We start from the raw sequence: 27,997 nt of genomic DNA on the forward strand, positions 1-27,997 counted from the left end.
GAGGTCCTTGACCTAAGCAGCCCTAATGCTAGGTACATGACCTAGGCACTCTTGGTGCCAGGCCTTGACCTCGGTGCTACTGCTAGGTACGTGACCTGGGTAGTCTTTATGTCCAACGGCACAGCCGTTCGGTAATAAAGAGTATGGTTGTTAGTTCCGTTATATAGGGGTTAGTTGTATGGTTGGTGGGTGAGGTTAGATATGGTGTATACATATGAAGTTACGGTAGGTACGAGAAAGGGTTCAATGGGTCTGTCTGGTAACGTTAGGTATCTCGTGTGGTGACACTATGGGGGGCGTCTTGTTGTTGTCTTACTTTGCATCGAGTCAGGTGTTTTGAGATTTGGAAATCGGTGAATAGCAAGATTGAAGGTCTTGTCAAAGACGAGTATCATGTTGCATGTGTGTGGTTTACGTGCATGGTTGGTGATGGTTAGTGACGGTTATACTACTACTACTACTACTACTACTACTACTATTTCTTCTTATTTATTTATTTATTTATATATTTATTTATTTTTGCGGACCCGAACCTTACAGGTGGTCTAGAACACGTCATATACACGCTTTGTTGCCCATGCGAAGGTCCATTTTACTATCTAGAAATAATGAAGTACTAGAAAGAAAATTCAAATGCAAATAAAATTGTATATTTTAACCTTGAAGACGAAAACAATAAGTTATACGTAATGAACGTGAAAAATAAATACATCTACAGAAACAAAATTCCTTTAGGTAAATCGAGTGAAGTGATTTTCGAACAAACAAGATCGACAGTACACTTGAGGTCCCTAAGACAGTTATGGATGGTGTTGATAACTTGCAAATAGTCCTCACTCTCTTTTTTTCATGATCAAGGAACCAAATCCTCTTGACGCGGCTTCTTCACTTATATTCTTTCCATCAACCACGATTCTCACCACTTTTTCCTTCTTGAAGTTCGTGGTAACATAAATGGCCTCCAACTCCTTCCCTGCCAGCACTGACTCCAGCCAGACCCGTTCCTTCTGGAGATCGTGACAGGTGTTCTGGTCACGGATGATGTTGCTGAGGAAGAACGGCGTGATCAGAGGTGGGGCGGACTTCGCCGTCTCCGGAAGGGCAAAGAGTTCGGAGGCCGAAACCCAGCTCGAGCTCCCGATGTCCATGAGGTGTACAAGAATCTTCTTCTTCGTGTGTTTTACGTTGCCCAGGAGTCGTCTCTCCACCATAACCCTTTCCCAGACTCCATTCTGGTACAGAGCCCCCATCTGGCCGATCACAATGAAGGTGAGTTGATTTTTCTTGGCTTTCATGTAAAAGTCCAAGATTTTCTCCATTTCAATCTTCTTGAATTTCTGGTTTAGGCTTCGGCCGTAGAACGAAACGCCTGACGTAGCGTGCGTGAAGAACACTTTCCAGATTTCGGTAACCCGAAGGAGGGATTGACGGTCAGTTACATCACCCGGAGGACAGGGAGCTTCTTCGGTTCCAGGAACTTCTTTCTTAACGGACGCTCCCGGCTCCGTTTTGAGGACTTTTGCTACGTGTTCTTCAACAGGCTCCAAATCTTTCTTATCGTTCTTGCACTCTGAGGCATCTCGTTCTCTAGTATCAAAAACCGAAGAATCTGTGTTCTTATCCACTTCCATGTTTTCATCTGTTTTCTCGGATTTGATTACTGGTTCGTCTTCTACCTGTGATGATCGGGTTTCCTGAGAAAAGGAGACTTGAATTCCTGTCTCTTGCGTTGGAGTCTCGGTCAAGAGTTGGTTGAGACGAGCTTGCATGAACAAGACCCTTTCGATCAAGTCTTTCTTGGTGGTCTCTAAATTCTCAATTCTGCTCAGGTACCGCCCATGGACCCCCATCAGGTAGGACCCAGCACTACTCTGAAAGTAATCGACGTCATGTTCGTGGTCACGCTGTTCCTCCTCCAGCAACGTCACGAGTTCCCCGACACGACGATGAGATTTCTTCAGGTCTGACTTCAAGTCCATGATCTGTCGAACGAGAAGTTCCTTATCCTGACACAGAATACTATCGAGAAGGTCCTCTGTGGTAGTGTTCCTTGCCATTGGTAATCACACAAGAGGTCTGGTTGCCACCCGTTGCAGGAACGGCTTCTTGGTGTCTGCCAAAGGAGGGAAAAGGGTGAAAAAATGTATAGTGACTCTATATTGAGACAAGTTTGCATAAACACGCAACATCATTCACTCTATACATGTCCACACACACGACTATGATTAAACGAAAGTATCTACACAACGGCCATTCCTGAATAGCTAAAACATACTATATCTAAAAATCTCAAGTTTCCAAAAACAAATATATATATATATATATATATATATATATACATATATGTATATATATATATATATATATATATATATATATATACACATATATACATATATGTACATATTCGCAGAGTTAATAACGCCCTTTCTGCCTGACACTAATTAGGGTATTAGACTGGAAACACGTGCCTTGTATTTTCAACCCAATTCTGAATGAGCGTGAATCCAATTATGTCACTTAAACGAAGTGGGAACCACTTCCGGGGCATATTCAGTACACGTAGGCCTGGAAAGAAGTGTACAATCGTTTAGTGAACCACTAACAATCCTCTATTAACTTGATAATTACTCTAACTCCCTCCAGACGATTTTATTCGGCTGAGGAAACTAGACTTATCCCCTATCTACACCCAGAGGGTTGTGTTGCCTCTACTTCCTAATTTTTTCGTTTATGGCATTCCACAAAAGCTGTTTGTGAACGAAATCTTGTGGACTTGAGGACAACAGTTGTTGTCGTGACTCCGCGGGGGACTGTAGGTGGCGACATAAGCAATAATGGCGGTTTCTGCCCCTGGTGATGCTGGATCCTGTTGACACAAACTCACTTTCTCCGAGATTGCTTGTACCAACAAGAAAACCGGGATCAGGAGGAGGGGGGTGGGGGGTGGGGGGGCGATGGTGAGAAGAGCCTCATGCTTTCCGAGAAGAGAGAGACAATCAGCCGCAGAGACAAGGAGAGAAAAGAGCGCTGTAAAACGAAACAAGACAAAAACGGAGAGAGTTCTAGCGGTGCCATCCATCGACCAACACACCACCGCCACGCCCCCCCAAGAAAGAAGTGAAATAAACTAAGAAACGCAGGCGGAGCCGAAGAAAAACCATTTGTAACGGAAGTAAGAAACACCCTTGGTGAGTTGCAAGAAAAGGAAGAAGAAGAAGAAGAAGAAGAAGAAGGGCGAAGGCGCTGAGGACAGACAGGAACTGTGCAGTCAGGAACAAAGAACGAGCAGAGGGCCAGGCAATCACCCGAGGAGCAAAAAAAATGGCCACCACAATATTTATATATATATATATATATATATATATATATATATATATATGAATATATATATATATATATATAAATGTATATACATGTATATGTGTATGTATATATAATATATATATATATATATATAGTATATTGTAAGCTTCGTGCATGAGAGAAAGAGAGAGTAATGCAGTGAAAGAGAGGGAGAGAGAAAATGAGAGAGAGAGAGAGGGGGGGCAGAGGAGGGAGGGGGAGGGAGATTAATCTTTTATTCAAAAGTCATATATACAGAAGACTGTATATATGTATTACTATTGTTTATATATATATATATATATATATATATATACACATTATATATATGTATTCTTTTATTATTTTTCAGTACTTTCCCGCTCTACGAGGTGGCTAGACCTTTGTGGATTTCAGACCCTCATATGCCATTACTGTCGTCACGTAGAACTCGAACATCGGCATCCATCTTGCTTCCCTCCTTACTCCCTTGTCCTCTGAATCAAAATCGTGAATGAAACATTTAAAAAACGACAACAACTCTTGATGGAACAAAAAAGGAGAGAAAGACGTTCCCACGACAATGAGCAAACGGAGGGAATACAAAAATAAAGCGAGAGGGGGGGGGAAAGAGATGAGGAAATGGGAGGAAATGATAAGGGAAGATGATGCTGAGAGATGCCAAAAGTAGCCAATAAGTGTTCCTCACCTAACACCACCACCTCCACCCCTACCCCCACCCCCCAACCCCCCACCACCCCGAAAGCAAATGTTATACAAACGGTTGTTGAAAGGTTGTCACATAACATGCATACTTTCAAGTATATAATGAAACAGTGTTTTTATTTAAGATACTTCAAATATATATTCACATAGATCATACATAAAGAACGCTGTTTGTATAATTTTAGGCATTTTATTCATACTTGAGACAAAATAGTATTTTTTCTTTCAAATCCTGTCAAAAGTTTGTTTATAGTTCGTATTGTATACTTTACTTATCATCGCACAGCAAGAGAAATTTTTAATAAAAATGAATTTATTTTGTTACTGTGTTCGATTTTACACTGATAAATTTCCAATATTGCAGTAATTAAACATATTTTTCACACACCTTCAACAAACGTTTGCTAAAAGTACACAACTATTGATTTCTTGTTTAAAGTTCGTATTGTATACTTTACTTAGCATCGCATAGCAAGAGAAATGTTTAATCAAAATGAATTTATTTTGTTACTGTATTCGATTTTACATTGATAAATTTCCAATATTACAATTATTAAACAAACATACTTTTCACACACCTTCAACAAACGTTTGCTAATGAGTAAAAGCAGCCCTGCTGGGCGAAACGTAAATTATATTGGACTCCCATACTCTGCGTTTGGCCTCTTCCCTACAGAAACGTTTGCTAAAAGTACACAACCATTGATTTCTGGTGGGATGGAGGAAGAAACAAGATATATCCCGAGCCAAGAGGAAGAAAACAACGAGGAAGTGACATCTGAACCGCGGACATTAATTACCAATGGCGGGTCCTTATTTGTTATTTCAAGAAATATATATTTTATTTTGTTTTATTTTATTTTATTTTATTTTGTTTTACTTTTATTTTATTTTAATTTATTTTATCTTATTTTATTCTGTGTTATCTTATTTTATCATATTTTATCTTATATTTATTGTGACGTGGTGATAATGGGAGATTTTAATTGTAGTAACACTAACTGGCCGACATTTAAGCACAGAAGTTTAAGTCGTTTTTTAACAGATTTTCTTAGTAAAAAACATTTGATAGATCACTTAAAAGAAATCAAGAAGACAAAAAAACATACTTTATCTACTGACTATTAGCCTAGAAATATGGTAATTAATGAATAATTAGGTGAAAATATTGCACCCAATGACAGTTGCATACCTCTAATACCTGAATTCAGGAGAGCTCGTTTCACCAACATACCATAAGAGCTTCCGACTGGAAATCAAGATTATATGAAAAACCAGTTGAAGATCTGTTGGAAGTATTTTAAAACACACTCACTGAAAGTACTCATAGTACATTCTATTTAAAGAAATGTGACTTGAGAATCAATCTGGCCCAAAATTGTTTGACCAAGAAACAGAAATATATTACAGTACAAAAATAAATAAATAAATAAATAAATAAATAAAATAAATAAACAAATGAATAAATAAATAAATGAATAAAAGAAAAGAAAAAGAGACAGGTTCACAGATAGTTTGAGTTCTGAATATCCAAGTGATAATCATATTTATCTAAGGAAACTGAATAACTCGATAATAAAAACACATAAAAATGAAAATTAGTGGTAAGTTAAAAGAAAATTAAAAAGAATTCTACAGCAACATAAAAGATAAAAAAAGAAAAAAAGAAAAAAAAGTCCCGAAATCATATTCCTGTTCGTAAAAAAAAAAGAAAGAAAAAAATCTGACCCATATGATACATTGAACAGAATCTTACTTCTACAAGTCTCACAAAAGAAAACATTGCAGTCTGTACACTCATAGAAAAGCTCAAAATGACCAAAACACAAGAACACAATAAATGCTTAGCATCTATGAATATTAAATTGAACAGGAAATTGATTAACTATCCCATTAGAATATTTTTTCGAAAACCTATAACAATCGGGAGATGTGCCAAGAGAACAGAAATCAGCAAACATTGCTCTTACATTCAAAAAGGACGACAAACAGAAGCCAGAGAACTCCTGGCCAATAAGTCTGCCCTCGATGACGGGGAAAAAAGTGTCAGAAACAATTATAAGGGATGACCTAGAACGTCACTTAGAACGTAACTGCCCAGTAAATGACAGCCATTGTGAGAGGCAAAGGAGGGAACGCGGAGGAGGCAGAGAGAGAGAGAGTGAGAGAGAGAGAGAGATTGAGATAGATAGATAGATATATAAATAGATAGATAGGTAGATAGATAGAGAGAGAGTGTGTGCGTGCGTGCGTCTCTATGTGTGTATGTGTTTGTGTGTGTGTGAGCGCGCGCGTGTATGCGTGCGTCTGTGTGTGTGTGTGTGTGTGTGTGTGTGTGTGTTGGGATGGTGGTGGTCCGCAGCACAAGATAAAATGTGAAAGAAAACTCTCTGGTTAGGGTACAGGAACCATCGAAGGCCTCTGTGGTCTATTGGAAGGTAAAGGAATCTTCAGTGGCTGAAGAAACTCCGGATATGAAGAAGAGTTTGGTCACTACATGAGGACACAGAATGCCAAGAATGAGTCTGCCTTTTCACTTCGTAAAGGATTTTTCTTCGACTGAATAAAATCACCCGCAGGCAGCCAGAATAGAGTTTGAAGTCGCATATAATGATAAGACGAGTTGATACAATCACCTGCTGGTAGCCAGAATAGAGTTTGAAGTCGCCAATAATAATGAGACGACTTGATACAATCACCTGCTGGCAGCCAGAATAGAGTTTGAAGTCGCCAATAATGATGAGACGACTTGATACAATCACCTGCTGGCAGCCAGAATAGAGTTTGAAGTCGCCAATAATGATGAGACGACTTGATACAATCACCTGCTGGTAGCCAGAATAGAGTTTGAAGTCGCCAATAATGATGAGAACGTTAAATTTCGCTTCCCAATGTCTTGTGATATATGAGAGCAGATATGAACAACAAATTTCTGAAGATGTATGGATTAGATTATTTCTACTCTAGGACACATTTGGTCTATAAATAATATAACATTTTCTCATTTATTTCAGGTTTCCTGTGTACCGCAAATCTCGTCTTCGTCATTTCCCCTTCCATCAGGAAATTCGACAAAGATAAAGAATAATATTCTGATCGGAACAACCAACTGTCTTAAGCTGATTACAAAGGAAAAAAAATCACTGATACAATCAGTAATCTCATTTTTGATAGTATTTCATATTCAGTTGTGATTTGTACCCGACTTATCCTTAAATTGGATCTGGTTTGGATTTTACAAGGATTTTTGAGTATTAGTTCATTGTTTCCGTAGAATATACCAGAGTTCAGAGCTCCAGAAGGGACGATTTCCATGTTTACAGAATTAACGGACGCTCGAAAATTTTCGGCAAATTCTATGGAACAACGCTGGAACACGCTGGTCAGGAAAGATTATTGGGTTCTTCTGAGCGTCGATTGAAATTTTGGTATAAAAATATAAATAAAAATTCACTCCACACCAGTAATAAAAAAGAAAAAAGTATTGTAAACAATTAAGATATTCTGGACGATTGTTTGAGCTTTTCCAGGCGTCCTGGAAAAAATCACGTGGTCCTGGAAAAAATCACGTGATGGTCTTTACAAATCCAGGCGCTGGAGTCAAATGCTCGCCAAAAGCTTGAACTATTTTCGACGTGGGTACTTGGCTTTTTACGTTCTCAAAGAGCAGAACACTCTTGGCGTGTCGGCAGTGAATTACGGAAACTGGCGAGAAAATTGGCGTCTTTTCCGCCCTCGAAGAACAGAGGAAAGAGAGAGCAGAGAGAGAGAGAGACAGAGAGAGGGAGAGAGACAGAGAGAGAGAGAGAGAGAGAGAAGCGTAATAAGTCTGAAGCAAGTTAAACACAAACACGCCAAAGACCTAGAGATTAACTTCAGTACAGCTCTTGTAGGTGAACACTTGCCTCTGGAGTTAATCAGAGTGAAATTTTGTAATGAAGTTATTTTGTTGAAGACATAATACAGAATAGTTTTAACCTCAGCTTCCTTATTTGAGTAATTCTTTTTGGCGTTTTCCAGGATAAAGAAAATGAATACAAAATGCAATGCACTATCGAATACTTACATAGTTTTCATTAGTCTTTTCACAATAGGGAGAAGGAGGGAAAGCCTAAAAACATAAAAAATTCGAGAAATAAGAAGATTAGATCCTAGATGAGCTTCGTAAAAAAAAAAAAAAAAAAAAGTTGACCAAAATAGTTCTTCACATTTTTTAAAACAGTGAGTGTTGCTTTCAGCTGAATGATATTGTTTGCTGGCAGACTGAAAATATGTAAGTCAGTTCTCCTGTATATATATGTGAGTAATCTATGTAAGTAGTTCTTAGCATTTTTGGTAACAATGAGAATTGCTTTCAGCTGAATGATATTGTTTGCTGACAAACCGAAAATATGTAAATCAGTTATATATATATAAATATATATATATGTATATTATATATACATATATGTATATATATATATGTATATATATATATTATATATATATATATATAATATATATATATATATATATATATATATGCTGGTACATTGTGTCAAGTTGATGAAGGTGGAAAAAGAAGTCACGGGTCTAGTTCCGAGTTTCTGAGTTTATTCCTGACCGGTTTTCGCTCTGAAGAAGCTTAGAGCGAAAATGGACGGGAATAAAATCAGAAACTTGGAACTAGACCCGTGACTTCTTTTTCCACCTTTATCATATACATATACATATATATATATATATATATATATACATATATATAATGTATATATATATATATGTCTGTGTGTGTGTGTGTGTGTGTGTGTGTGTGTGTGTGTGTGTATGAGGAACATATGTAAGAAGTTCTTGACATTTTTGGTAACAGTGACTGTTCCTCTCAGCTGAATAGTATTACTTGCTGACGGAGCCTTGACATGTCTAAGTGCCGCCTCACCTTTTTTTTTTTTTTTTTTTTTATAATTTGGGAGTGAAATGTCACTCCCACAGGCTTCGTTTGAGCCAATTGGTTTGCGAAATAATTAAACAAAATTTGAAAATTGTATTTAATGTCCCTATTGCAGGAAGGATAATGGAAAAAAATATTTAATGTTTTGTTGATTCTAAGGAAAAATTCGTATATTACGGTAAAATATTCAAGGATTCTTTGACCTTTTATAATTATTTTGTCAGCCTTGTGGGCGGCATATCCATACGAGAATTGCTACCCCCCCCTAAATATACCCCCCTAGGGCATATGCACCCCCTGTCCCCCCATGTGGGGGCCCTACTTGCTGATAGACTGAATATATTTATGGGAATCTCGCTGGCTGGTCGGGTTAGGGCATCGTTACTTACGGCGAAGGTCGAGGGGATGGCGGTTCGAATCCTGCCACCGGCGAAATTGAACCAAGGGCATGGTTAGTTAAAATTCCACGCTACAAAGTCCTCTGTAAGGGGCACCGTCCTAGCCCTCTGATAAAGGAGGGGGAGGAGTTTGTGACGTTAAGTCATATCACTAAACCATATCACATCTAGCCGAGTGCACGTGCACTGAATCACAAAATGTTTGCCTCTCCTGTATCTAACACAACAAATGCAGCTTGTTAAGGAGTATATGATGTATTTTCACCGTATTAGTTGTCCCAGAATGAAAATTATATTTCATAAATGGAAATGAGTCGTTGTATAAATATTAAAGAGTTCATATTTGAGCAGTTGGATGAAATTGCTTTTGTCACCCAGAGGAAGGAGTTACCAAAAGATCTAAATCAATTAATAAAATTCGGGGATCATAAGAACATATGAACAGAAGAGAGTGCAAAATAACATACGATGGTATTCTTAAAAAGAATCTTTCCTTATATAAATCTTTGAAAGGGAAAGATTTATGTAAGGAAAGATTATTTCTTTTAAGAATGACATCGTAAGATTCTTACGGTGGTATTCTTAAAAAAGATTCTTTTCTTATATAAATCTTTTCCTTCCAAGGATTTATATAACATTTATACAAGGAAAGATTTTTTTAAGAATACCACTGATAGGACTTACACTAGGCAGTTCCATGTCCCTTACCACTTGTCATCCTCTCCATGAAATTATCTTCTCTTCTGTTAAAACAATTGATAGTTTCAGCGCTCACTACATGGTCACTCAATCTGTTCCATCCGACAAACGCCTTAATGAAAATTTGGGAGAAACATTAAGTCCAAATGTCGCCGCCAAATTATTATTGTTATTATTATTATTATTATTATTATATATATATATATATATATATATTTTTTTTTTTTTTTTTTTTTTTTTTTACTTCCGAAGAGCGACTTCAGAAGCTCGAAGAACCATTTCTTCCTCATAGAAAACGGGGGATCCTTCCCTCATCTAAATAACATCATCTGGTGTCTGACCCAAATGTACCATAGCTTCCAGAGTCGACATCGAAATTTCGAAAATTTAATCACATCCTAAGAACATCCCCAAGAAAGCAAAAATTTTCATCATCTGGTGTCTGACCCAAATGTACCATAACTTCCTGGAATCGACTTCGAAATCTCGAAAATTTAATCACACCCTAAGAACATCCCCAAGAACTCAAAATTTTTTCAATTCTTGACCGAAACACATCGAACTCGAGGATTTCTTCGAAGTGGCACGGAAACACGAGACTCAAAAATACTCGAACGAAAGAAGCTACTGCACAAGACTTCTGCAACTGCAAGACTGATTTCCTCGGCCGAAAACAAAAAAAGGTCCACCTGGCAGGGACCAAGTTAGATTACAAGAAGTCTGTGACTTCGAAAGGACTTGGATATGGCTAAGACCCTGATGGAAGGCATCATGACAAAGAGACGAAGAATCCTCTGAGAGCCCGTGAAGACGATTTCTCAGACCCCCCCCCCCTCAACCTCAACTCCAACCACCACCATTTCCCATTTTCCCGGGAAGAAGAGAAAACGGAGAAATTCGGAATAGGTTCCTCTCCTTGTGGGGAGAATGGGTTGCGGGTAGGTGACCTTCAAGCTAAAGGGTCGAAGCAGAAGAAACCACAAGTGTATATCGCTGGCCGAATGAGGCGAGTTGCAAGTCTCAGAGAAAGAGAGAGAGAGAGAGAGAGAGAGATAGATAGATAGATAGATAGAGATAGGTAGATAGATAGACATGCAGATAGATAGGTAGATAGATAGATAGATAGATAGATAGACAGATAGATAGATAGATAGATATATAGATAGAGATAGGGAGAGAGAGAGAGAGAGAGATGTAAGGAGGGAGAAGAGAAGCAGGAGGGAGAGGGAGGGAGGGAGGGGGAAGGGTGAAGAGAGCGAGGCGGAGGCCAAATGCTGGGAGAGGCGATGCCGAAGAAAATTGGAGTAAAGCTGAATGATGCTGTGAGAGCGAGGGAGGGAGGGAGAGTCGTAAGAGAAGCTCAGAGGAGAATATTACAGTCAAATGGATAGAAAAACGTGTTGGCGAAATAAGGGAGAGGATGATGGGGAGTTGAGGAGGAGTAGGAGGAGAAGCAGGGGAGGACGAGGAGGAGGAGGAGGAGAAGAAGCAGGGGAGGACGAGGAGGAGGAGGAGAAGAAGCAGGGGGAGGACTAGGAGGAGGAGAAGAAGGAAGAGGAGGAGAAGCAGGGGAGGACGAGAAGGAGGGGAGGAGGAAGAGGAGAAGAAATAGGGGGAGGAGGAGGAGGAGAAGCAGGGGAGGACGAGGAGGAGGAGGAGGAGAAGAAGCAGGGGAGGAGGAGGAGGAAGAGGAGAAGGAGAAGCAGGGGAGGACGAGGAGGAGAAGGAGAAGAAGCAGAGGAGGACTAGGAGGAGGAGAAGGAGGAAGAGGAGGAGAAGCAGGGGAGGACGAGAAGGAGGGGGAGGAGGAAGAGGAGAAGAAATAGGGGGAGGACGAGGAGGAGGAGAAGAAGTAGGGGAGGACAACGACGACGACGAGGAGGAGGAGGAAGAGGAGGAGGAGGTGGTGAGGAGTAAGTGTGGAGATTGTGACGCTAGAAGGGTCATGATAAGAAATAAGAAGTATGATTGAATACAGGGAAGGGAAGGGAAGGAAAGGAAAGAGAATGGAAGGGAAGGGAGGGAAAGGGAAGGGGAGAAAAAAGAAGAGGAGGGGGAGGAAGAGGAGAAAGAGGAGAAAGAGGAGGAGAAGGAAGAGGAGGAGGAAAAGGAGGAAGAGGAAGAGGAGGAGGAAAATGCCAGAAGATGATTTTGGAAAGTAAAGGTACCGAGCGAGCGAGTTAGTGATTGGGTGAAGTGGAGTACCCCAGGAAGACCACCTGGGACCTATTGGCCGGCGATGGGTGGGTGGGGGGATGGGTGAGTGGAAGGTGGATGGGTGAGTGGAAGGTGGATGGGTGGTGGATGGCGTGAGTGGAAGGTGGATGGGTGAGTGGAAGGTGGATGGGTGAGTGGAAGGTGGATGGATGGTGGATGGGTGAGTGGAAGGTGGATGGATGGTGGATGGGTGGATGAGGGAGATGGACACAACGGATATGAAAGGAGAAGACCGGTTCTCAGGTTCGACCAAGGAAAACGGAACGGGCAGAGTCTGTGCGGATATGAAAGAAGGAGGAAGAGGTGGAGGGGAGAGGGGGAGGGGGAGGTCGAAAGGGGGGGAAGGGGAGGGAGGGAAGAAGGGATGAGGTTATTATGTGGGGTTAAAGAACATAAATCAAGGTTTGATTGTCTGTTGAAAATAATAATAATAATAAAAAAATAAATAAGAATAAGAATGAAAATAGATAAAAATAAAAACAAAAGATAAAAATAGAAATAAAGTAAAAATGAAAATAGAAATAAAAATAAAGAAAAATTAGAATAAAAATGAAAATGAAAATGAAAATGAAAATAAAGATAAAAATAAAGATGAAAATAAGAATAAAAATGAAGATAAAATAGATAAATGAATAAATAGATAGATAAATAAATAAAATAGAGATAAGAGGAGGACGACACATTAATGTTCACATTATTTTTTATTTTGTTCTATTTTTTTACAGAACGCTGACGGGCAATTTTATTCATTACGGACTTGACCGTCTTTATAAAATGGATCCGTTTCTTACAAAACCCTTCGGCGCTTTGAAGGCAACAGGTGTAGAGTGTTCACGACAAAAAAGAAAATAATAAAAATTTCCGACGATGCAATCTAAATACATGAAAATGAACGTGGCTTGTTGCAAGAGTATGTATATATATATATATATATATATATATATATATATATATATATATATGTGTGTGTGTGTGTGTGTGTGTGTGTGTGTGTGCGTGTGTGTGTGTATTTACCTAGTTGTATTTTACGGGAAGGGGAGCTATGCTCGTAGTGTCCCGTCTTCATATCTCATTTTATCTAAACTATTTTTAAATTGAAAGAGAGAGAGAGTGAGTGTGTGTGTGTGTGTGTGTGTGTGTGTGTGTGTGTGTGTGTGTTCATCTACCCTTTGACTCCTATGGACTCCTTTCGTATCTGTCGTGACCTCTGCCAGAAGGAAACTCCCTGAGCAGTAAAGGGATTAATCTCATCGCCGGTTGTGATCTCAGATTCATTTCAACATTAATTCGCTCTCCTCCTTCGGAATGGCACTGTCCCGTCTTTTCAGTAATCTAATGGGTCGACCTCCATACAGTTTAATTCGTGTGAAGTGTGTGTGTGTGTGTGTGTGTGTGTGTGTGTGTGTGTGTGTGTGTGTGTGTGTGTGTGTGTGTGTGTGTGTGTGTGAGAGAGAGAGAGAGAGAGAGAGAGAGAAAGATTGAAAGAAAGAGGGAGAGAAAGAGAGAGAGAGAGAGAATGAGAGAGAGAGAGAGAGAGAGAGAGAGAATGAGAGAGAGAGGGGGAGGGAGAGATAGAGATAGAGATAGATAGATAGATAGACAGATGAATAGAGAGAGAGAAAGAGAGAGAGAGAGAGAGAATGAGAGAGAGAGAGGGGGGAGGGAGAGAGAGAGATAGAGATAGATAGATAGATATATAGATAGATGGAGAGAGAGAGAGAGAGAGAATGAGAGAGAGAGAGAGGGGGGAGGGAGAGAGAGAGATAGAGATAGATAGATAGAGAGAGAGATGGAGAGAGAGAGAGAGAGAGAGAGAGATTCTCCAAAGGCTCCGTGGGAAGTTCTTTGCAACTTACAACACTGCATGGCAAAGTTCCAACTCTCTTACATCGTTGTTCCATCAAGACAAGTTGACGTCATAGCTGTTGTTCTGACGTCATCGCTCGTTTCACTATTTATTTATTTATTTATTCATCTTTATATTTATTTATTTATTTTGGGTTAGTAGGTGGGTCTGAATAGGTGTGGGGTCGTTAATTTTTCCTAGATACAAGTCTCGAATTCCCGAACATAATGAAGTTTCCTTTATTCTTGAAGAAAAGGACAGCCTTCCACACTGAAGAAAAAATCATAAAATAACAAAGTCACTTATCACAATCGCTTCTGCGTAAGCTTTCGTTCTTCCTCTTTATTGTTCTTGGTTTCCATTCCCTCCTCCTCCTCCACCCACTCAGCTTCTTTCTCAAGTTATCCATTTTTCAAAATGATAATCGCTTTCCCTTCTTGCGGAGGAGGATTACGTCGCCGCGCCAATGCGTTTCTTCTTCGGAAGAAAGAGGACAATGCCGGAAGAGACGACATCGAAGTCTCAAGCACAAAATGCCTCCGTCCTTCCTTGTTTGCTTGTTTGTTTGTTTTCCTCTTGTACTGGTGTACTTGAAGTATTGTACATTTATTATTGTATACTTTACATACGAGTATGTTGTGAGAACCAAGTGTTGTTCTCGGTCCAGAGTTTTCTTGCTCTAAGTTGCTGGCGTCCTCAAGTGTTCCGTTTTCTGTCACGCCTTCCGAGCGTACGCACGTTTTTTATCTGTTGTGGTAATTAATATATACAATTCGATCTTGTTTCATTAGCCAGCCTCATACATTCTAAACATTCGTCAATCGTAGAACGACCTGGTTAGGAAACTACCTACCTTTTCCCCCTCGCCATCATCATCACATACGTCTCTCATCTCTTTCCGTATTAGGCAAAGGTCATCATATGTATTCACTTGGTCTTTGGATCACGTGTTGGACTCGTGATCGACAGCTATTTCCCTCCTGGGAGAGAGCTCAGAGCTCGTAGGTCCGATCTATGGGTAATGCTATGACCTTACACACACACACACACCCAACTCCCAGCCCACGAGAGTCAGAGTAACGACCCGAAGCGCAGCTGTACCGAAATAATTTCGGTCCTGGGCAGGATTCGAACCAAGCACTACGGGCACCACCATGCTAGTAGTTCATCATTCTACCAACTGCGCCACTGAGTCGTGTGTCTGCGAGCGCGTGTGTTTGTGCGTGTGTGTGTGTGATTTACCATGATCTTGGATCACGTGTTGGACTCGTGATCGACAGCTATTTTTCCTCCTGGAAGAGAGCTCAGAGCTCACGTATATGGCCGATCTATGGGTAACGCTGTGACATTACACGCACACCCACCCACCCAACTCCCCACCCACGAGAGTTGGAGTAACGATTCGCAGCACAACGATACTGAAATTATTTCAGCCCTTGGCTGTGTGTGTGTGTGTGTGTGTGTGTGTGTGTGTGTGTGTGTGTGTGTGTGTGTGTGTGTGTGTGTGTGTGTGTGTGTGTGTTTGTGTGTGTGTGTTTTACAAAATGTACTAATCATTACCTTCTAAAGCATACTTTCTTCCAGCCTACTCACTCTGCCATCCTTACTGTGATTTTTAAAATAGTAACAATAAAACCAGCAATAACAATTACCTCTGATAACGATAGTCTCCCTCGTTGAATCCTACGAATGCATTTACACACATTTCCACCATCTCCCTTTCCCGAAACTCAACACCATAATACTTTTTTTTCACCATCTCAAGGTGCCGACCCCTTTGCTCAACAAATCACAACTCACCAAAACGGACATTAAGAAAGGTTCGCGACAGAGATCAGTCAAGTTCTTCTGAAACGACGACGACGACGAAGACGGGGACGAAGACGAAGACGGGGACGAAGACGGATTCGGAGAACGACAAATGCGACAAGACTGACACTGACGAAGAGACCAAAACCGACGGAGAGATGGACGAAGAAGACGTTAATGGCGTAGCGAACGGTAATAACGGACGAAAGAGAAATTGCAAAATGGTGGTGATTTTTTCCCCCATGATGACGTTAATGAAAGGCAATGGCAGGTGATAACTGGTATCATGGTATGGGTGATTACGTTATCAATACTGCTTATCAAGATGATAACGATGATAGCAATGATAACAAAATACTGAAAGGAAAGCCATGGTTATTTTTATCACAGCATTACTTATACCAATAGTGTAGAAGAAATGTTATTCAGTTATAGAAATAACAACAATAAAACAACGCTAATAATGATAATAACAATAATCACAACATCAATACGCACAACAATAACAACGACAATAATGATGACAACAATAACAATAGTAATAACAGTAATAATATCATCAGTAACGATAGTAATAATAACAAAGATAAAACCAATAATGAAATGGATGGATGGGCCGAAGAGGGCGTTAAGGGGAATGTCTGTTGAGCAAGGAAGGAAGAAGGCAGGAGATAGGGATGAGTGGAGAATGAGAGTGTATGGATGATACTGTTATGCAAGGAAGGGGGGGATGGGGGACGGGGGATGGGGGACAGAGGGTGCTTATGTGTGAATGATATTTTGACGCAGCCCGAAGGGATTTCTCCCCGTCTTCTCTTTTTCTGCATGAGTGGACGGAGAGGGGGGGGTCGTCGATTAAGTGAAGCGGCCTTGCTGTAGATGTACTGTGTCTTGCTGCAATGCATTTGACCCAGGGTAGTTTGCAGATGCAGGGATGACCCGTCATCCACGAGGAGCTCAGATGGGGAGGGGGCGGTGGGGTGGAAAAGGTGGTGGAGGGGAGTGGAATGGGTGGGAATAGGTACGTGCCTCTGACTTGGCTACCTCCCTTATAAGGGGTAAAAAGCTCTTGGTATATGAATAGATAGATAGTGTGTGTGCGTGAGCGTGCGTGTGTGAGTGCGTACGTGCACATATGGTGTGTGTGTGTGTGTGTGTGTGTGTGTGTGTGTGTGTGTGTGTGGTGTGTGATTCACCATGGACTTTGGATCATGTGTTGGACTCGTGATCGGCCGCATTTGAACCATACAAGAGCACGGTGACGTAAGAGTTTTGGCATCACAATCTAAAGAGAAAATTGCAAGATTAGTAAATTTGGCAACTGGTACTCTTGGTATAAGGCGTGAGAGGCAAGGAGAGAGAGAGAGAGAGAGAGAGAGAGAGAGAGAGAGAGAGAAAGAAGGGGTTCTGAAATAGAAGACGAAGCAACTGAGTACTCTGTGGTCGTCAACCAAGTTAGTAGGAGACGGCATCCAAGGAAGAAGAAGAAAAAGAATAAAAAAGAAGAAGAAGAAGAAGAAGAAGAAGAGGAAGAAAAAGAAGAAGAAGAAGAAGAAGAAGAAGAAGAAAGAGAAGAAAAAGAAGAAGAAGATGAAGAAGAAAAAGAAGAAGAAAAAGAAGAAGAAGAAGAAGAAGAAGAGGGAGAAGAAAGAGAAGAAAAAGAAGAAGATGAAGATGAAGAAGAAGAAGAAGAAGAAGAAGAAGAAGATGAAGAAGAAGTAGACATTAAAAGAAAAAGAAAAAGAAGAAGAAGAAGAGGGAAAAGAAGAAAGAGAAGAAAAAGAAGAAGAAGATGATGAAGAAAAAGAAGAAGAAGAAGAAGAAGAAGAAGAAGAAGAAGATTTTAAGAGAAGAAGAAGAAGAAGAAGAAGAAGAAACCTCGAGGCTAATGAACGAAAAATTAAAACAACGAACAATAACAGAGAATAGGAGAGAAAAAAACGGACGTTAATGAAAGGTAAAAGAAATGACAAGGGAGGAGGGGAGGAGGAGGGACGATGCGAGAAGGGAATGGAAGAAGGGAGGGAAGGAAGGAAGGAGTGAAGGAGGGAAGGAAGGAAGGAGGGAAGGGAGGTAAAGAGGGAAGGAAGGAAAGAAGGAAGGAGGGAAAGAGGGAAGGAGTGAAAGAAGGAAGGAGGGAAGGAAAAAGGGAGAGAAGGAGAGAAGGGAGGAAGGAGGGAAAGAGGGAAGGAAGGAAGGAGGGAAGGGAGCGAAGGAAGGAAAGAGGGAAGGAAGAAAGGAGGGAAGGAGTGAAAGAAGGAATGAGGGAAGGGAGAAGGGAGAGGGAAGGGAGAGAAGGAGAGAAGGGAGGAAAGAGGGAAGGAAGAAAGGAGGGAATGAGGAAAGGAGGAATGAGGGAAGGGAGAAGGGAGGGAAAGAGGGAAGGAGGGATGGCCAAAGGGCGTGGGATTACTGGGCCAATTCAAGTTACGAGACGGACGGAGGATGAGTGCGTAGAGGGGAAAAAAGCGGATGAGGAGGAGGAGGAGAACATAAATCGTGATAAACGATAGAAAGAACGAAGAGAGGGATTTAGACGCAAAGGAAGGAAGGAGGAAGAGGAGGAGGAGGAGGAGATGGTGATAGTGAGGTGGTGATAGTGATGGCGGTGGTGAAGGTGGTGGTGGTAGTAATGGTGGTGATGATGATGACAATGATGATGATGACGATGATGACGACGACGATGGTGGTGGTGGTGGTGGTGGTGGTGGTGGTGATGATGATGATAATGATGATGATATGATGATATAATGGTGATGATGATGGTGATGATGATGATGATGATAACGATGATTATGATTATGCTGATGACGATGACGACGACATCGACGATGACGACGCTGCACAAGCATTAGAGAGAGAGAAAGAGAGAGAGAGAAAGAGAGAGAGAAAGACGTGAGAGAGGATGGGAGGAGGGGAAGAGGAGAAGAGAAGGGGAGAAGGGGAGGGGGGAGGGAGAGGAGAGAGAGGCGGGAGTGAGAGAAAGAGTGGGAAGAGGGAGTAGGGGAGAGGGAGGGGAGGAGAGGATGAGGGGGGGGATGAGAGAGGGAGAAGGGAGGGGGTTGAGGAGAGGGAGGGAGAAGGGAGTGATGAGAGGAGGGAGAGGAGAGGACGAGGGAGGGGGGGGAGTGGGAAAGGACGGAGAGAGGGGGAAGGAGGGGGGGGGAGTGAGGAGGGGATGGGGAGAGAGGGAGATCGAGAGGGAGAGGAGGAGGGAGGAGGGTGAGACGGGGGAGAGGGTGAGGTGGGAAGGAGGGAGAGAGGTGGAGAGGGAGAGAGCAGGGGAGGGAGGAAGAGGAGAGAGGAGGTGAGAGGAGGGAATAGGAGAGGGGGAAGGGGGGAGAAGGGATGGGATGGGAAGAAGGAGGAGGGAGGAGAGGGTGAGGAGAGAGGGCGGGAGAAGGAGGGAGGGAGGGAAGAGGGGGTGTGAAGAGAAGGGAGAGAGGGAGGTCGGGAGGGTGGAGAGGCGGGGAAGGAGAGGGGAGAGAGAGGAGGGAGAGAGAGAGAGAAGAGAGAAGACGGCGAGAGGAGGGGAGGAGAGGTTGAGGGGAGGGGGGGGTAGGAGAGAGATTGAAACGAGGAGGAGAATAGAAGAGAGGGGAGACGGAGGAGGAGGAGGGGGTGGAGTGGGGGTGAGGACTGGAGAGGGAGGACTGAGAAGGGAGGAAGAGGGAGAAGTGAGGGCTGATATGGATAGAAGAGTTGGGGCATGGGAGGAAGTGGGGGGTAGTGGGGGCGGGGGAGAGATGTAGATGAGAGGAGACGGAGAGGGAGAGCGAGACGGGAGAGAGAGATGTGAGAGAAAGAGACGAGAGGGGAGGAGAGAGAAGGGAGAAAGAGAAAGGATGGAGTTGACGAGAGAGAGAGGAAGAGAGGAGTGAGGAGGGATAGATGAACGAGAGGGATGGACTGAGCGAGGGAGTGAGAGAGGAAGAGGATGGAGGGGGAGAGAGAGAGAGAAAGAGAGAGCGAGCGAGAGAGAGAAAGGGAAACATACATCACCGTGATGAAAGACCATGCGCCAAGGAGAACCTTCTAGCGAGCGAGACACAATATGCAACGAAATGAAAAACAGCAAAAAAAGAGTAACGACGACAGCGAGGAAGGAAAGAAATGGACTTAACGACAACGCAAGGGAGCCGCAAAAGAAACACCGATAACAGATACAAAGAGGCATATAGAGAGAAGAAGAAGAAGAAGAAAAGTGGAGACAATAAAGAAAGGAAAGGGAAGGAGTGACGAAGGAGGGCATTAAGGAACAAGGGGGAGGATGGATCTGTTAGGTATAGAAAACGGATGACCCGGATCGCTTCGGGGGGGCACGTGCACACGCGTGAGGTAGGAAGAGGAGGAGGAGGAGGAGGGGGAAGAAGAAAAGATGAAGAAAAATAAGAAAGAAGTAAGGGAAAAAAGAGAGAAAAAAGGAGAAAGATGAAGCAGAAAGAAGGAAGGGAGGAGGGAGTGGAGGGAAAAAGTAGTAGATATCAGTTGAAAAGCGAAGTAGGAGTTAAGTAGAATGAGTAAAAAGAATGTAAAAAAAAGAAGTAGAAGAAGGAGTAAAAAAGTGAAAGTAGTAGAAGGAGAAGTTATTAAAAGTAATGAAGAAGTAGAAAGTTAGAGATAGTAGAAGTAAGTAAGTATGTATATACAGTGAAAAGAGTGAATAGAAAAGTTAAGAGTAAAAAAAGTTGAAGGAGTAAAATGTTCAAAGTAAAGAAACGAGTAAAGATAAAGTAGAAGTAGAAGAAGAGAGGAGAGAGAAGAGAGAAGGGAAAAATGGTGGGGGGAGAGGAAGGAAGGGAAGAAGGGGGGAAGGTGAGGAAAAGAAGGGGAAGGACAAGGGGAAAAATAGGAAGGGGGAGGAGGGGGTACACAGGGAAGAAAGGTGGGGGAAAAGAAAAAGAAAAGAAGAAGAATCAAGAAAAAGGGAAACGGAAAAAATAGGAAAAGATAAGGGGACAAGAAGAAGAAAGAAGGAAAAAAAAAGAGAAAAGAAAAAAAGCATAAGAAGACCAAAGGGGGAAGAGTGAGGGGAAAAAGAAGAAGAAAGGAGGAAGAAGAAGAAGAAGAAGAGAAGAAAAAGAAGAGGAAGAAGAAGGCCAGGAAACGGGAGGAGGAGAAGGGTGGAAGAAGAAAGGAGAAGGAGGAGGGAAGACGAAGAAGGAGACGAGGAGGCACAGTAAGAACGAGGACGAAGAAGAAGGTCGAGGAGGAGGAGAGAAGGAAGAAGAAAAAGAAGAAGAAAGGTGGAAGAAAAGAAAAGAGGAAAGAAGGAAGAGAAAAAGAAGAAGAAGAAGGAAGAAGAAGAGAAAGAAAGAAGATAGAAGAAGAAGAGAAAAAAAAAGAGAAAAGAAAAGAAAAAAATAAGAAAGAAACGAAAGGAAGAGGAAAAGTGAAGAAGAAGAGAAGAAGAAGGAGAACAAAAAAAGAAAAATAAGAAGAAGAAGAAAAAGAAGAAGAAGAAGAAGATAAACAAAAAGACAAGAAGACGTATGAATAGCAAAAAGAATTGAGACAGGTAAAGAGAAACGGAAAATGGAAAGAAAAAAAGAAAAAAAAACAGAAAAAACGAAACAAAAAATAAGAGAAGAAAAAAAAAACGAACAAGATAATAAATGAAGAAGAACAAATGATGGGAGAGGAAATGAAAATAAAGAAAAAATAAACGAAAGAAACTGAAAAAAGAGAGAGAATAAATAAAGCATTTGAAGATGAAAAAGAAGCAATTAAAATGTAGAACTAAAAAGCAAAAAAAAAACAGATGGTGAAATAAAAATCGAGGCAGAGGAGGAAAAGTAGGAGGAGGAGGAGGAGAAAAAGTAGGAGGAGGAGGAGGAGGAAGAGGAAGAGGAGAAGGCGGTGAAGGAGGATAGGAGGAGGGAGAGGAAGAGGAGGAATTGCAAGAATTTTCACAGAAAACGATATGGGGGGGAAGTTGAAATGAGAGAGAAAATGGGTGGTGGAGTGGTCCAAAATCTCTTTTCCTCCCCCTCTCCCCAGCTCCCTCCCTCCTCCTCCTCCTCCTCCTCCTCCTCCTCCTCCTCCTCCTCTCCCCCCTCCACCTCCTCCTCTCCTCCTCCTCCTCCCCCTCCCCTCCTACTCCTCTCCTATCCCCTCCTCCCCTTCCTCATTCCCCCCGTCCTGCCCAATGAGGGAGCTGGAGAAACAACAAAAAAAATAAGAGAGAGGAGGAAAATATGGGTGGTGGAGTGGTCCAAAATCTCTCTTCCTCCCTCTCTCCCCATCCCCTCCCACCTTCTCCTCCTCCTCCTCCTACCACCTCCTCCACCTCCTCCTCCTCCCACCTCCTCCTCCTCCTCCTCCTCCTCCTCCTCCTCCTCCCCGGCCGGCCCAACGAGGAGAGAACACAGACGGGGAGGGAAAGATGGAGGGCCAACGACGAAGTCAATGGTGATGACTTTGGGAAATGGAGGTCCTCTTGAGAAAAGTTCCATAATGACCTCAGGTACTAAGGAGAAATCAATGAAATCAGCAGAAACCACAAGGGGGGGGGAGGGGGGAGGTCAGGCCCGGTGGCGAAAAGAAAGGGTCAATAGGAAACCAAATGAGGATATATTTTGTGGTAACGATTAGGGTGAAATACAATTGGCGCAAACACACGAATGAATACGCACACACGCACACACACGCACATACATAAACACACACACACACGCACACACACACACACACACACACACACACACACATATATGTATATTATATATAGAGAGCTAGATAGATATACTGTGTGTGTGTTTGTGTGCGTACGTGTGTATGTGTGCGTGTGTGTGTGTGTAGGGGTTTGTACATCTTTTTACGCTCTCATACAAAGTCTCAGCGCTGTTTATAAGACTATATGCATGTACACGCATGTGTATGTATAAGCAAACGTACATGTACACATATATATGTGCAAGTTGTACATGTACATGTGAAAGCAAGGTAACAAAATGAACACGGACTGTAAAGAGTAGTTACTGGATGTACATTGTCCCTGAAGAGATGAAGACATCTGTTCATCCGAAGACAAAGCCCCTGTAGGCAGGCATTTGATCCCCGGGATCTAGATTAGGAGAATTAGGAGCACGGACAGTGGTTTCCACCAGATGTCTAGAGGGAATAGGGTTCTTATAATAGGGGCCTAGAAGCAGCAATTTACTTAGATGAAATACCCATCTCTAAGCATCGCGGTGGATCAGCCGCGTAGATCATTTTGGTGGAAAGGATCACGGGAAAATAAACAGAGATCCTAACCATATGGAGGGAAAGGATTACAAAAGGGAAATGTGGAGGTCGGTCAGACCAAGGAGGAGGAGGAGGGAGGAGAGGTTGGAAGGATGGGATTAGAGAGGGGAGAAGAGGAGGGGTTAGTTGGAGTTCGTGGTCTGTGAATTAGAATGCATTAGATGAGTGGGGGGAGGAAGGGGAGAGGGGGAGTTTTGGTTATGGGGAGAGGGGAGGGGAGATGGATTAGGTTAGATTAGATGTGTAGGGGCAAGGGAGGAAGAAGAAAAGAAAACGGAGAAAAAATAGGACAAAAAGAGACAGAAAATATTAAATTCTTGAGGACGTAAAATATGAAAGACCTTAAGTCTATAGAAAGAAAATTTAGGACGAGAAGTGAAAATGATAAGTAAAAAGAAAAATGGAAATGAAGTTAAGAAAATGGGGATTAGAAACGAAATGAAATTTTTCTAGAAGACGTGGAACGAAAACTAGGGAAAGACAGTAACAGAGGAGATTATTGGCAAGATAGCTGGTAAGCTTTTGAAAGGAAGATAATGAAAGAAAACGGAGAGAGGGGAGGCAAGAAACTAGATGGATGATAATGAGGCTCATAGAATAAACTTAGAAAAATATTGGGTATTTAGAATAGAATTATTATTTGACGTAAATAAAGAGGAAAAAGAGAGTAGAGGAGTAAAGTTAAAGAGATAAAAGAGGTTAAGAGAAAGAGACAATGATGTTGTACAAGACTAACGTGGATAATAAATTAGAAGAAAAAAGTAATAGAAAATGGATCTTTGTAGATGAGGAACAATCAGTTGGAAGCAGATAGGCATCGATACGATGTTTATCCTCGCGGGGTATTTGACTCAGCTTTTGGAGAACCGCAGTGATAAGGAATCATCACCGATTAGCCTCTATCCTCTGGTGGTGTAATCTACAAACTTTGTTCTATTTATAAACGAATATATTCGTCTAGTTTCCGTAACAGCGAGGTGATATGTGACTTTTTTTTTTTTTTTTTTTTTTTTTTTTTGTCTGACCCTATTATGAACCAAAAAGTCTCCTGCTAGTCTCATGCATGATCACTGTACCACATGACGTCAGAAAATACTTTTCAGTTGATGCAAAGTCCCTTTTGCCCTAGTGCTCCCCCCCCCCAAAGAACCTGTAATAGGAGTGGCCACTGAAACACTGAATATGAACAAATTAATAATTGTACAGCACTACAAAGACAATACGTCCACTCACGTCAGAGACAAGACCAAGACTAACCAACGCCAAGTATACTTAGCGCGGGAAAACATACTCAATTCGTCTTTGTTCTCCTACAAAAAGGCGCAAATAAATATACAATGACAACAATAAAATCAAAATACAATAATAAATATACAATACTACAAGTACAATTTCCCTACAAAAAGTCGCAAAAAGATATACAATTACAATGATAAAATCAAAATACAATGATAAATATACAATACTACAAGTACAATTTTCATAAAAAAAAGCGCAAATAAATATAGAATGACAATAATAAATTCAAAATACAATAATAAATATACAACAAGTACATTTTTCCTACAAAAAGGCGCAAATAAAAATACAATGACAACAATAAAATCAGTATACAATATATATACAATACTACAAGTGCGTATGTATAATATACAAGGAATGTTCAATGCTACCATTATAAGCCTGGCAAGAACAAGCAGATAGTGTCCCTAGATAAAAGTTAATTATGCTTTACCTATCGAGGTCCTAATCCGAGCCAAATAAAATCCCTTAGCGGCGTTAATATAGATTCATTTACGCCCAAGATCATAGACGAAGAAAATGGTTCAAGGAAGTATAAAGTATTGAACTGGAGAACAAACGAAGAACGAGGGAGGAGGAATAAACAAACGGCGTGCGATAAGGGACATAAAGCAGGCGTTGACATTGATATCAGAAAAAAAAAATACGACACGAGTACATTTGCGAAGATGGAACAAGGGAATAGAGAGAGGACAGTGATGAATGGGAGAGGAGGAGAAATAAGAGAGATAAAGAGGGGAGGGAAAGAAGGAAACGAATTGAGAAAAAAAATGCGAGAGACGAAGGAGGGAATAAAGATACCCAGGAGAGGGAGAGGAAATTGAAAGGCTTGCGTTAAAGAGACAAATGATGGGAGGAGGATTTGATTCTCAAATAGTTTCAGGGGAGAGGATTGATCTCATGCTTTTATCGCGGCAGTGCAAACCTGATCTGACCTGATCTAACCCGATGATCGAGACAAGGACACGACACAGACCTCCGTGTTCGTATATTCAGAACTGTTTCGTTGGGTCTCCGTACTTGTTTAATTGTTTTTTTTATTTGTTTTCTTGTTTGTTTTCGTATGTTATCTCGAGGTCTGTCTTTGCGCTTTAGTCTCTTATCTTTTTTTTTCTAAGACAAACCATCATACAATGTTCCACCGAGGTAGGATTTAACTACAACCACATTTTGTTTGTGACATACCTTTAACCCCACTAAATAGCCCCCTCCCCCTCCCTCGCTCCTTCCCAGGCTCTATATCCATCATTCTAGATAATTCTATATGATTCTATTTAGCTGAGAAGATGGTGTGGAGAAAGGAGCACGAAAGAACAGGAACTAGACACCTTTTCGTCTCAAGTCAGCGTAGAGTCTATGAAGTGGTTCCCCATCTTTAGATCACGGACCAATCAGAGGTAGGGTTGGGTTTGGGTTTGGGGTTAGGGTTTGGGGAGGGTTGGGGTTGAGGGGGGAGGGCAATGCATTTTGACAAATGGGTACTCAAAAAGGAGTTTAGGTGGAAAATAGTCCCTATAATTTGCCACTTCCTCTGTTTTTGGCTCTCAGCACCTTGGTTGTCGAAAACCCAAATCATACCAATTAACTTACGACCTGTTTCCGAACATCTTCGACGGTGGCACTTTTGTTTTTCTCATTGTTATCGCCAGCTGGGTATTTCATGTTCATCTTCATGACGGGGGAGATTACTTCCAAATGCATTATTGTCTCGAATTCTTTTTTATAAACAGAGGAACAACACAAATCAGCCTGGCCGCCAGTGGTCGGAAAGAGGTCGTTTAATTGTAAACGACTTTGTTTACAATTTTCACTTCTCGAATCTCCAAATGTTATATTACCTTTGCGTCATATGTTGAGAAACTGAATGAATGAAGTTAAATCTATATGAATATTGGACGCATTGCTGAATTGTCCTTAGTGACGTCTAGAATACTGTAAGCAAAATCATCCTGCATATTTTTAAATTCTCAAGTCTAGGCTGAACAAGAAGAGGATTGATCCAGAAATGTCGAAGATATTCTAGTCTAGCAAATAGTTCAGTATTACGGAAACGAATAGAATATTGCAACCAAAATATAAGAAAAAAATGACACCAGACAGGCAAGGGAATAAATTACATTTAGCAAATGACCAAAATAAAAAATATATATCTTTATATTTTCACATCTACAAAGAGTTGCGAAGAGAAAAATTATTAAATATAAATACGACAAAAGATCTTAAAGTCGGATACAAAAAATATAATAAAAATATAAGATAAAAATGTAAATTATTTTTCTTGTCATTCAAAATGTAACAGTATTTGATGATTTTACTTTTGATGTCGTTTTCATTTATTAAAATTGTGCACATAAATTTGCAAATTATTTAATGACATTAAACAGGTGTGGAAAATGCTAAATATGTATCTCAAATTAAGTCGTGGCTATAATTCGTTTTCAAATAAACCCTATTCATCATTTTTCTTTCTTTTATATCAAATAGAGGATGTTTGACAATAAAATTATTCCTAATATCTTGTCTGAATTTTCGAATAATTATTTCTTTGTTTTAACAGAAAATATTACTCATTACTTGAAAAAACTCATTTAAATATATTCTTTTATTGTGTTAGTCATCTGCAAACGAATTTTTTTTTATTAAAGGGAGACAAGTTAAATTCTGTGGATGAATACGTACGTTGATTTTCTGTCAGACATTATGATGTCATGTCGTTTACGAGCGTTCCTAATTTTCAAACTTATTAACGGTAAATTTGTTGATATTTCCATATCTTGGCTTTTGAGGCATTTCATGTCTATTATTCTTATATTCATTATTATTATGAAAAACAAATTATCATAGCGTGGATCTCTTAAAAACTGCAAAATTTATTCTACGAGCCATATAGTTTGATTTTGGTTCGTTAAATAATGATTGGCAACTCAAAGATTTTTTAAATTTTGAATTCATCAAATAGCCAGACAGAAATCGTCAAATAAAAAATATACAATTAAGGTGCACTACCTCCAAATTACAGACAGAGCTAGATATTTAATGCAAGGTATTGAACTTCAATGTACTTTTTCAGTAACGAAACGACAAGTGAATTTATATTTTACTAAACAACAAATGGGTCCTATTTATCGTCAAAAAATCAAAACACGGATGCACCATAATATTCGTAACTCCAACAAAACTTTTATTCATCAAAAAAGCACACCTCTTGTAGCAAAATAACAATGAAAGCGTACAAATATATAATTAAATTAATAAAGTCAATAAAGAAAATGGAGCTGTATTATTCTACTCACTCAATTTTGTAAAATTTATGAATTTTGAAAAAAAGTTAATGAAGCACAACGAGAATGAAAAGATAAAATCTTTGTACAGATTTTGTACTTACAGTTTATAGATTTTATGATGAGAGAAGACGACGTGGTAATAGTTTACCAGCAGCTAGGGTAGTAACTGTTGCGTATCTAAGAACGATGATACATTTGATAAAGCATTGCAGAC

General features: G+C 40.7%; 1 protein-coding gene across 1 annotated transcript; it reads right to left on the reverse strand.

Moving 5' to 3' along the window:
- Positions 1 to 653: 653 nt before the first annotated feature.
- On the reverse strand, positions 654 to 27,997 carry LOC143022441 (uncharacterized). The gene is made up of 2 exons (XM_076180668.1): positions 27,885 to 27,997; positions 654 to 2,113 (listed from the first exon to the last, which is right to left on the reverse strand). The coding sequence occupies exon 2, from the start codon at positions 2,055 to 2,057 to the stop codon at positions 834 to 836; it is 1,224 nt and encodes a 407-aa protein (XP_076036783.1). The 5' UTR covers positions 2,058 to 2,113; positions 27,885 to 27,997; the 3' UTR covers positions 654 to 833.

This window comes from Oratosquilla oratoria, chromosome 44 (assembly GCF_046742065.1).
Source record: "Oratosquilla oratoria isolate Oo_2021 chromosome 44, ASM4674206v1, whole genome shotgun sequence".
Classification (NCBI taxonomy): Eukaryota; Metazoa; Arthropoda; class Malacostraca; order Stomatopoda; family Squillidae; genus Oratosquilla; species Oratosquilla oratoria.